Genomic DNA, 12,379 nt, shown 5'->3' on the forward strand with positions numbered 1-12,379 from the left:
GAGATTTCAAGACTTCAGCCAGCAGGTGGGATACACCAATTCTGCATTTCCTCATTTGTTGTTTCTTGCATAGGGTTTTCTTCAGGACTGACAGGTAAGTTACTTTCTACAGTGGGTTCCTCTACCTCAGGTAAGTAACTCACATTTCTTTGAGATTCCAGCACTGGGTCTGCCACTGGAGTGGTTGTACATGGCTGCTTTGGGCTTGGGTTGCAGCCCACAGTTCTGCTGTGTAACTTTCATAAGTTACTCGATCCTCAGAAGGTTCAGCTACAATATCAAGTCTTTGTCACATTTGTAAAACTTGCAGGACTTGCTTGTAGCCAAATTTAGGACAGAATTTCTGGCTACTTTGCAATTTGCAGTAGTGTTTATACAGTTCATCAAAGGTATTCATGCCAACTAACACCACAGGCTATGAAGGTACAGAGACATCTGGAACAATCAATGCAAAGATGGGCACTTCCACATGCACTCCTATAAAGTCATTTGGGAATGTAACATTGACTTCTATATATCCCAGGTATGGGATAGATTGTCCGTTTGCACCTTTAACTTCCAACAAGTCGGTGAGAGAATGCAGTGGGAGTTCTGACAAGTTGTGATCAAAGAAGGATTTAGAGATGGTAGGGACCTGAGATCCTGTATCGAATAAACAATTGCATTTTCTACCGGCTAGGCTTATTTGGGCAATACATGTTGTGGCGACTAATCCCTTAGGTAGGTTAACAGTCTGTCTTCCAGACCTCCGTTCAAGTTTCTGGGACATGCTTTGTCAACATCAGTCCCTGACTGTCCTGCAGCAGGATCTGCGTCTAGTTTAAAATGAGTCTCAGGAGTACCATCACATGTCTCCCACTCACTCCATCTCCTCTCAAGCTGTTTTCTCTTTTCCACTACTAATGCCAGATTGGGTTCATAGCAGCAAGATCTGGCTATGTATCCGTCCTCACCACATTTAAACCAGTACCAAGGTTTTGGTTTTACCTTGGCTGTTCGTTAGTGGTTGTGGACTCTTGCTTATCTGCTGCATCTCACTTGCTGTCTTAGAGCTTGCTTTTCCCTTCTGCTCTCTGTAGTTTGTAGAGCAGCTAGCTGACTTTGAAGCTCAGCGATTTGTTCAGTCAGTTGAGAAGTAATTGAAATTAGCTGTGCTACATCATCATCCATACAGGCACCTGGGGTCTGAGACTGTATAACAGCACGTGATTTGACTGTTCCTAAATGTTGTTTCATGCGTGTGGATCAGGAAGCATGCTTGTCTTCCTTGGTGCCTTTGTTACTCCAATTTCTCTAATTAAATCAGTGTTATTCCCTATTTAAAAGTTTACAGACTAAACTTCCCTTTTTACTTATCCCTAGTTAGTTGGAAAACCAAATATAGTTCCTATTCTCATGTATTAGAGTTAACTTCAGTTTCAGTTCCAGGCAGTATATCTACAAGTTTAAATTCAAATTCAAAAATTATATACAGTATACACAGTTTAACTCCTTTCACGACAATTCTCCGACATCACAACTCTTAAATAAAGTAAATCTCATTCAGTAACTTATCGAAGTCTGAAATAATCAGTTCTTGCAGAAAATCAAATTCGGATTCTTTGAATGAAAATAAACTTATACATCCAAATCAATTAAATCCTCTGCGTCATTAAACATTTTGTTCCCACACTGATTTTTCATCTGGGTGGCTCGCCATCTTGGTTCGTTGGATGAAATAGTTGATCATCCACAGTAAGTCAATTCACAACTAATTCTCAACCACACGGTAGTAATTTTGGACACTGGTCTCTGCCGATATTGTCTCATTATTGTTGCTGCGTGTTATAGCTGTAGCTTCAATAAATCTTTTATCGCTATTGTCTCTCCTCCAGGGACGTCACTCTGGGGGTTTCAAGTTAGTAGGGTAAAGGTACTTCTTACTAATTCCACTCTTAACAGTTCATGTCTTCAGCTTCTAATCACTGCTGTGTTTCTCTACTTGTTCGTTCTGTGTCCAGCCCGCCTCTCCCTTGCATAGTGTTTTCTTTTCAAATTCTTTTTTTTTAAATTGGTAACCCTTGTTTTCATCCCTCCACAGGTGGAACTTTCTAACATTACAATTTTGGGTTTAATTAACCTGGGTTATACCTGGGTTCGTGAATCAGTGAGGCTGGAGTTCGAGGTCCCGACATTGGCAAGTCTGGAGATCAAGGACCAGTGTTCAGTGAGGGACATGCTTTGGGATTGACGCCAAGGAGTGAGGCCCGAAGGTTGAATTGGAAGTCCAGAAGTTGAGGCCTGCTGGCCAAAGCCAAGTCAGTGAACCCGTGTGACTCCACAGGGGGAGTTGAAGCACAGAGTCTGCTGGAGGCTGGAATCTGGGGGCCTGTCCTGGGATTAAAGGAGGGAAGCATGGGGCTTGTTTTGTTGTTTTATTGTTTTCTGTGTTATTGCGCCAAGCATTGTGGACCTGCTCTGTTGGTGCTGGAATATGCGGCAACACATGTGGCCTGTCTTCAGTACACGTTTGGGGGTACTGGTGATTAAAACAAATGGTTCATTTCACTGTACACTTGACAAATAAACTTGAACCTTGTCTGGGCTCATTTTCTCTGGGGCAAAGGAAGCTGAGAGGAAGAAGTACATATGATTATAAGAGGCATTGATAAGATAAGAATCTTTTTTCCCATGGTAGGGGTTTCAAAATCAAGAGGAGATAGCTTTAAGGTGAGAGTATGGGGTTTTAAGGGGATGTGAGGGGGACGGTTTCTTGAATGTGCTGCCAGAGGACATGTGGAACTATGTGTGGCGCCAAAACTAAACCAAAATCAAAACAGAGCTGTTGCTGCTTGCCTGTGACTGTATGGGCTGTTATACTTGCATGACACACCCACAGCTCCAGAATTTGCTCCAGCAGTCAAACCCTTTATTAGCAATTAGCCAACAAGCAACTAAGTATTTTTTAGCGTTATCTCAGTGGTCAGCAAAAGATATGACATCCACTGGTCCCAGGCTACAAACTACAATGAAATAAGCAAGAATATGGAACTTATTCCCTTCACTTTTACCAAGCTCCCACTAACGTGACTAGTTACCATAATAAACGCATAACACAGAGCACAAAGCAGATAGAGAACAGGTACATGGCTCCTACACTATGTTTAAGAGCCAGTTACTCAGACATATGACTAGACAAGGCAAAATGGAATACATGCCTAATGTGGGCAAATGGGAGGGATTGGTGTAGATACATAAAACTGTCAGCATGGATATGATGGGCCGAAGACCTTGTTGCTATCTATATGAGCAATATGAAAGTTAGTTATATGCATGTTGTTTTTAAGTATGTGCTGTGCATAGGTCAGGAGAGAAGGAAAAAGAGGCTTCATAATGTTAACAATCCTAGAAGGAGGTACTGATGGAACTCAGGGCTGTTACTACCTGTCTTGAGGGGGAGAAAGTTAAACCCCTAAGCTGGCTTCCCCTTAGTTTCATTGTCTTCATTGCAAGATTTCACAATCGGTTGGCTGCTTTCTTCATTTAGCTTGTTAGAAATATAATGACCAGATTGGTGAAAGATGCAGTGGTTACAAGAGGTAAGGAAACCTGACACACTTCCTAGTTCACTAGGAGGTCCCTGAGCAAGGATGCAGTAGTATGCAGTCTGAGCTGCCCTTCTAAAGGCTGCACCCTGGTTTCCATGCACTGTGAACAATGAAATTCATTTTACAGAGTGTTTACACTAAATACACTAATGACCACTTTTGTGTTTATTTACTCATAGCTGCATATTTAGATTACTAATTTGAAAAAAAGTAGTTTTATATTTTATTGTAACATCACATGGCCAAGTGGTTAAGGCATTGGACTAGCGATCTGAAGGTCGTGAGATTGAGCCCCAGCCAAGGCAACGTGTTGTGACCTAGAGCAAGACACTTAACCACATAGAGCTCTGCGACGACACTGGTGCCAAGCTGTATCGGCCCTTGCCCTTTGCTTGGACAACATCGGTGTCGTGGAGAGGGGAGACTTGCAGCATGGGCAACTGCTGGTCTTCCATTAAAAAAAACCTTATCCAGGCCTGTGCCCTGGAGAGTGAAGACTTTCCAGGCACAGATCCATGGTCTTGCAAGACTAATGGATGCCTTAATAATAAATGTAACATAATTGATATTGTTAAGTAAGTAAATTTATTATCGAAGTTGCCATAGACTACCTTGAGGTTCATTTTCTTGCAAGCACTTACAGGGAAAAAGAGAAATACTATACTATGCATAAATAAAGGCTGACAAACAATCATTGTGCAAAAGAAGGCAAACTGTGCAATTAGAAAATAATACTGAGAATAATTGGTAAATTGATTTATTTTTGTCACATGTACTAAGCTCATAGAGTCATAGCAGAGAAACAGGCCCTTTGGCCCTTCTAGTCTGTGCCAAACCATTTGAACTGCCAACTCCTATTGACCTGCACCCCACCCATAGTCCTCCATGCTTCTATCATCAACCTATCCATCCAAACTTCTCTTAAGTGTTCAAATGGAGCTCGCATGCACCACTTGTTCTGGCAGCTCATTCCACACTCTCACGACTCTCTGAATGAAGAACTTTCACCTCATGTTCCCCTTAAACTTTTCACCTTTCACCCTAAACCCATGGCCTTTAGCTGTAGTCTCACCCAACCTCAGTGGAAAAAGCCTGCTTGTATTTATCTTGTCTTTGCCCCTCACAATTTTGTATATCAAATCTCCCCTCACATTATCACTTTCCAAGGAATAAAGTCTTAACCTATTCAATCTTTCCTTATAACTCAGGTCCTCCAGTCCCAGCAACATCCTTGTAAATTTTCTCTGTACTCTTTCAACCTTATTTACATCTTTCCTATAGGTAGATGACCAAAGCTTCACACAATACTCCAAATTAGGTCTCAGTAATGTCCTATACAACTTCAACATAACATCCATCTCCTGGTTTGCAAAGGCCAATGTGCCAAAAATGTTCTTTATGACCTTATCTACTTGTGGCGCCACTTTCAATGAATTATGGACCTGTATTCACAGATCCCTCTGTTCTACCACACTCCTCAGTGCCCTACTGTTCACTGTGTAAGATCTACCCTGATTTGTCCTACCAAAGTGCAACACCTCACACTTGTCTGCATTGAATTCCATCTGTCACCTTTCAGCCCATTTTTCAGCTGGCCCAGATCTCATTACAAGTCCTGATAATCTTCCTCACTGACCGCTACACCCCAAAACTTGGTGTTATTTGCAAACTTGCTGTTCCATTCAACACATTATCATTCAGATCACTGATATAGATGACAAATAATGGATCCAGCACCGATCGCTGTGGTACTCCACTAGTCACAGGCCTCCAGTCAGAGAGGCAATCATCTTCTCCCCAAAGACCATGTCTAATAATTTCCATCATCTGCAGATTTTCTATTGTTTGTCAATGTCTAATCCATTTTTGAATGCCAAGCAACTGAACCTTTTTGACCATCCTCCTATGTGGGACCTTGTCAAGTATCTTGCTGAAGTCCATGTAGACACCATCCATTGCCTTGCCTTCATCCTGGTAACTTCTGGAAAAACTCTGTAAGATTTGTTAGACACACCTACCACACATAAAGCCATGCAGACTATCCTTAATCAGTCCATGTCTATCCAAATACTTAATTATCTGGTCCCTTAAAATACCTTCCAATAACTTTCCAGTTCTGATGTCAGGCTCACTGGCCTACAATTTCCTTGTTTATTTTCAGAGCCCTTCTTAAACAGCAGAACAAAATTAGCTATCCTCCAATCCTCCAGTACCTGACCTGCCGCTGAGAATGATTTAAGTATCTCTGATACGGCCCCTGTAATTTCTGCACTTGTCACTCACAGGGTCTGAGGGAATACCTTATTAGGCCTGGGGATTTATCCATCCTAATTTGCCTCAAGACAGCAAACACCTACTCCTCTGTAATCTGTATAGGGTCCATGACCTTCCTGCTTTGCCTCACTTCTATTGGCTCTGTTTCTATTTCCCAAGTAAATACAGGTGCAAAAAATCTATTTAAGATCTCTCCCATCTCTTTTGGCTCCACACATAGATTACCATTCTGATCTTCCAGAGGATCAATTTTGCCCCTTGCAATCCTTTTGCTTTTTACATATCTGCAGAATCCCTCAGGATTCTCCTTCACCTTGTCTGCTAGGACAACTTCATGCCTTCCTTTAGCCCTCCTGATTTCTTTCTTAAGAGTTCTCTTGCATTTCTTATACTCCATAAACACCTCATTTGTTCCTACCTGCAATGCACCTCCTTTTTTTTCTCTTAACCAAGGCCTCAGTATCTCTTGAAATCCAAGGTTCCCTATATTTGCTAACTTTACCTTTTATTCTGACAGGCACATGTAAGCTTTGTACTCTCAAAATTTTGCTTTTGAAGGCTTCATACTTACCAAGTACACTTTTGTCGGAGAGCAGCCAGTCCCGATCCACACTTGCCAGATCCTTTCTGATACCATCAAAACTGGCCTTCTCCAATTTAGGATCTCAACCCACAGACCAGACCTACCTTTTTGCATATTTATTTTGAAACTAATGGTATTATGATCACGAGATGCAAAATGCTCCCTACACAAGCTTCTGTCACCTGTCCTGTCTCATTCCCTGATAGCAGATCACATGTTGCACTCTCTCTCGTTGGGATTTCCATTTACTGATTAAAGAAACTTTCACAAACACATCTGACAAATTCTATCCCATTTAGTCCTTTTACTGTATGGGAGTCCCAGTCAAAATTACCTAATATAACAACATTATGCTTCACGTATAGTGAAAAACTTAGTACTGCATGCCATTCATATGGATCATTTCATCACATCAGTGCATTGAGGTGTAAGCAATATCTGAGTGCAGAGTAAATTGTTACAGTTACAGAGAAAGTGCAGTGCAGGGAGACAAAAGAAGTTGCCAGGCAATAATGACGTTGACTGTGAGAGCAACCATCTATCTTAACATACTCTTGGCATTGGTGTTGACATTAGTTTATTATTGTCATGTGTACCACGATACAGTGAAAATCTTGCCATGCATACTATTAGTACAGATCAAGTCATTACTCAGTGCATTGAGCTAGAATAAGTTAAAACAATAACAATGTAGAATAAAGTGAAAAAAATGCACTGCAGGGTAAACAATAAAGTGCAAAATTATAACAAGGTAGATTGTGAGGCCAAGAATCCACTTTATTGTACAAGAGGTCTATCCATGAGTCTGTTAACAAGGGAAGGGAGCTGTCCTTGAGCCAGGTGGCATATGCTTCCAGGTTTTTGTATATTCTTCCTGATGGGAGAGGAGAGATGAGAGAAAGCCCTGGGTAGGTGTGGTCTTTGATTATGCTGGTTGCTTTACTGAGGTAGCGAGAAACTTAGACAGAGTCAGTAGAGGAGATCCAGTTTCTGTGTTGAGCTGAACTGTGTCCACAATGCTCTGTGGTTTCTTGTCTTCACATGCAGAGCATTTGAAATACCAAGTCATTGTGCAGAATGCTTCTGCGATATATCGATAACAATTGGCAACGTCGACGGAGATATGTCAAACTGCTTTGGCCTCTTGAGATAGTAGAGGTGCTGGTGAGCTTTCTTAGCCATGACATCAATGTAGTTGGACCAAGACATGGTATTGGCAATGTTCACATCCAGGAGCTTCACCACCTCAGCCACAGCACCATTGAGGTAGATAGGAGCATGTGCACTGCCCCCATTTCTGAAACCAATGACCAGCTCTTTTGTTAGGTTGACTTTGTAGGGAAAGGTTAATGTTATGACACTATTAAGCTCCCTTTCTCTTTATTGGACTCCGACTAACCACTATGGTGGTCTGCATCTGAAGGTAAAGCAGATTCTGATCACAGTCACACGATATACAGGGACTAGTGTAGGGAGCTGAGGATGCAACATTGTGGACCACCAGTGTTTAGGATGATAGTGGTGGCGATATTGCTGTCTATCCTCACTGATTGTGGTCTGTTGGTCAGGAAATCCAGTTGCAGAGGGAGGAATCAGGTCCTGGAGTCCAGAGTTTGGTGATGAGTTTGCTTGGAATAATAGTATGAAGGAAAAAAAATGCAATCAATAAACAGTTGTCTGATGTTAAGTGTCTTTACTGTCAAGGTGCTCCAGGAGTGAGAACCGTTCAATAGTCATAAGAGTAGGTTGGAAGTTATGCTTGAGCCTGGTAGAATGTCCATCCAAGTCATGTGCAGAACACTCCCCCCCTCTCCACCCCCACCCTACCCCTCAGTAGGGCAATTCAGCTGGTGAATCCATCTCCAGATGTGGTTCTAAGCCAGACAGATGGGAAAGGTGCACAGTTTGATCCTTGATGAACTAAGTAAACCCAAGTAAGGGACTGATGGGTGGAAACTCCTGTAAAATTGGCCAAATATTCCACCCTTTCAAATTGGAAGCAGCTTGTGTCTGATTTTGTGATAAGGGCCTATTCCCAACAATCTCTTACATCCGAGTCCTGAAGAAGAAAATCTACCCAAGAGACCATGTGTAGGAAATGAGGAACAAGCATCATTAAAAACTGCAGTGAAAATTTATAGATATGGCACAAAAGTATTTGTGAAATGATACGATCCAAGCCACATATCACGTTACTAAGTGAAAGCAGGACTTTGAATAAAAGTAAGAACATATGGGGCAGTTGGTTTTAAAATATTCAATAATTCCATATGAATTGGAATTCATCTAGAAATTTTATAGACTGTGAATGAAAATATTCCAATTATTCAATTAAAAATAAGGCACATGATAAATAATAAAATTAAGCAATTGATTCGAGGGAACATTATTTTTTTTATTAAATATGAAGAAACAATGACATTTAGATCATAAAATATTTGAAAGCTAGTAAATAATAATTTAAAATAATCAACTATTAAAATGAAAACTTGATAAAGTTGTATTGAAATTAAATAAGTCATCTCTTCCCTAGAGGTGTGCAGTTTATTTATTTTTGTTATTTACAGTAATTTTATGTCTCCGCACTTTGCAACTGGTGTTGCAAATGAACAAATTTCACAAGCCAATTGTACTAAAACAGATTCTGATTTGCAGTATGGAAACTTTATTTTTTAATGTTCTTGAGTTTTGTCTACAATCTATGCTCAAAAGTTCGTTATAAGATTCCATGTATATTGGAAACTGCATGAGCTCCAGGAAAGATAAGTAGGAGGAAATTGTGAAACATTTAATTGTTAACTTATTTATTTTTGGATTTCTTCTGACTGTGCATTCCATTAGGCAGAAGTTAGTTAATTTTCCAAATTTACAGTGGCGATTGGGAGTCTGGGTAATGAACAAAGTCAAAGGAAATGTAATCTCTATTTACATGTTCCTTGCTGTCCAACCATCCATAGTTAATTTCTGCATCTTTGCCCTTACACACTTTCTGCGTGACATAGTTAAATAATAATTTCTGAGGATTTCACCGTGTTATATGCATGCCAAATGGCAATGCAATAATTTAATGATTTCTTTTTATCTTATCTCTCTTTCAGTTAAGATTTTCTAAAATAAGAAATGGGTATTTACTTAGAAAATATAACAGTGCTATTCACTGGAAAACATTGCATTGTTCCTTTGCTGTTTATACAAGTGGAATATTCAACCTTTTGTAATTTAGAGTAACCAATGAAGAGCAATCAGTGTCTCAATACTGACCTCTCATTTTGATTGCTCACTTACATTGTAAAGTATTTGTCAATGAGTTACATCTGAAATGAGTCACAGCAGTGTTGGGAATATGACAGCTAATTTGCACTCAATAGGATCTCACAGGAAAAGTGAAGAGTTAATCTATTGCGTGCAGCATTAACGTTGGTCAGGCCCTTGGAAGAACCTTTCTGTTCTATTATAAATAGTGCCAAGGTTATCATTTTTCCCACCTGCTTTAACAGGCAGATAGACCTTTGTCATTATGGAGCAACATTTTGTCTTCACTATCAGCTGGTAACCAGGGCAGAACAGATTACAAAACCCCATCTATTTTTCATTCCATTGAGACCTCATTTAAACAACTTCTGACGAGATACTGACTCTTCGATTCATTTTGAGTGGGATCTGAACTCATAAAGGAAGAGATGAATGATAACATTAGGGTAGTTGACAGCTAGCATGCCATGAAGATAACACGGGTCTGCATATACACTCCCGTTCAGAGTTAATTTTCAGTTTCCTGTCTGCCATTGGAAAAGGTACTTATGCCCAAATTCCAAGGAAAGGTAACCTTTACAGCCCTCCGGATGGTCAATTCTAGACCAATGTGACAACAAACCAAATGGTTAACCATTTTATTATGACAAGGAAAGGTCTATAATGCAGAATATGGAACAAGCAGAACATTATAGGCTGATGCAATGCAAATGAATTTCAGTGTTCTGAGTCACAATTAACTAAAATTCCATCTCGGAGCCAATGTAAAGAGAGCAATAAAGGTTAATTGCTTCTATCAAGGAAGATGTAATTACCCTAAGGTGCTCTCCTGTAACTTCTGAACTCTGTTTACAGAGTGTAAGAGGATTGGAAGCAAAGCGTTAACTATGAGAAATAGAAGAAATAACACAGCAATTCAAGAGCTTTGATGAATTTGTTGATAATGATCAAAAAGTGTGACAGGAAAAACCTAACAAAACCAGTTCATAAAGATCATGATGCACGATTAGTTAGGAAGTATTTAGGATTACCTGGTCTGCAAATCCATTTACAAAAGACAGATGTGGAGCCGGATAAGAAGAGAAAATCTGTGCTGTTGCATTTTGACCAGTTATTGTCAAGTTTCCGCCATTAAACGTCATGAAGGCATCTACAAAGTACACAGAAATTAAGTAGAAGCATGTCTATTACATAAATGCCCATGTAAAAATAATGATCTTACCATAATAAAGACCAAACACTGCTGCTGAACCAGTGAAAGCTCCAACGAGCTGAGCAACGCAGTAGACAGGAAGCCTCAGCCAGCGAAGCCGCCCCAGCACGCACATTGACAGCGAAATAGCTGGATTCAGGTGCGCACCTTGAAACAGTTTGAAACATCTTGTCAGAATAGAAATACTCCTTGTCACCTTTGCCCTGTGATCGTTATTGCATTTCAGAATCAGAATCAGATGTAATATCGTGAAATCTGTTTTCTGGCAGCAAACACTGCAATACATAATTATATAAACTATAAATTACAATTAGAAATATATTTTAAATTTTTTGATTAAATAAATAGTGCAAAAAGAAAGCAAAAAATATTGAGGTAGTGTATGTGGGTTTATTGTCCATTCAGAGCTCTGATGGCGGAGGGGAAGAAGCTGTTCCTAAACCATTGAGTCTGTGGCTTCAGGCTCCTGTACCTCCACCTTGATGGTAGCAATTAGAAGAGGGCATGTCCTGGGTGATGGGGGGCTTTAATGATAGATGCTGCCTTTTTGAGGCATTGTTGTTTGAAGGTGTCCTCGATGCTGGGGAGGCCAGTGTCCATGATGGAGCTGGCTGAGTTTACAAACCCTCTGCAGCTTTTTCCAATCATGTGCAATCGAGTCTCCACACCAGATAGTGATGCAACCAGTTAGGATGCTCTCCACTGTACATCTGTAGAAATTCACTAGAGTCTTTGGTGTCATACCAAGTCTCCTCAAACTTCTCATGAAATATAGCCACTGTCATGCCTTCTGTGTAATTGCATCAAAATGTTGGGCCCAGGATAGATCCTCAGAGATGTTGACACTCAGGAACTTGAAACTGCTCACTCTTTCCACTTCTGATCCTCGATGAGGACTGACGTATGTTGCCTTTACTTCCCTCTCCTCAAGTCCACAATCAATTCCTTGGTCTTACCAATGAGAAGTGCAAGGTTGTTGTTACAACACAGCTCAGCCACTTGTTCCATCTCACTCCTGCATGACTCTTTATCGCCATCTGAAATTCTACAAATAATAGCTGTGTCATTACTTGGCAAATTTATAGATGGCATTTGGGGCCACACAGTCATGGGTGTAAAGAGAATAGAGCAGTGAGCTGAGCACACATCCTTGGGGTGCACCAGTGTTGATTGTCAGTGAGGAGGGGATATCATTTCTGATCTGCACTGACTATGGTCTCTCAGTGAGGAAGTCAAGGAACCAGTTGCTGAGGGAGGTACAGAGGTTCAGGTTTTGGAGCTTGTTGGTATAAAATTTGGGATGTTAAATTGTAACTACAAGTTTACAACTTTAGTTAGGCCACGTATAAACAGCAATGTCTGTAGTTCTGGTCACTGCACTACAGGAAGCATGTGGAAACCTTGGAGAGGAGAGGAGAACTTTACAGAAATGGTTCATCAGAATGTTGCCTGGATTGGAGCATTAAGGAG

General features: G+C 40.5%; 1 protein-coding gene across 2 annotated transcripts in view; it reads right to left on the bottom strand.

The window, feature by feature from the left end:
* The window catches only part of aqp9b (aquaporin 9b), a 96,178-nt gene that overhangs the window by 17,139 nt on the left and 66,660 nt on the right, over positions 1–12,379 (bottom strand). Inside the window, exons 3-4 of one of the 2 annotated variants that reach the window (XM_072278431.1) lie at positions 10,919–11,056; positions 10,728–10,846 (exon numbers count right to left, since the gene is read on the bottom strand). In XM_072278431.1, the coding sequence (XP_072134532.1) occupies positions 10,728–10,846; positions 10,919–11,056 (257 nt within the window). The remainder of the gene's footprint in view (positions 1–10,727; positions 10,847–10,918; positions 11,057–12,379) is intronic. The other variant, XM_072278432.1, reaches the window with a different exon arrangement.

This window comes from Mobula birostris, chromosome 14 (assembly GCF_030028105.1).
Source record: "Mobula birostris isolate sMobBir1 chromosome 14, sMobBir1.hap1, whole genome shotgun sequence".
Taxonomy (NCBI): domain Eukaryota; kingdom Metazoa; phylum Chordata; class Chondrichthyes; order Myliobatiformes; family Myliobatidae; genus Mobula; species Mobula birostris.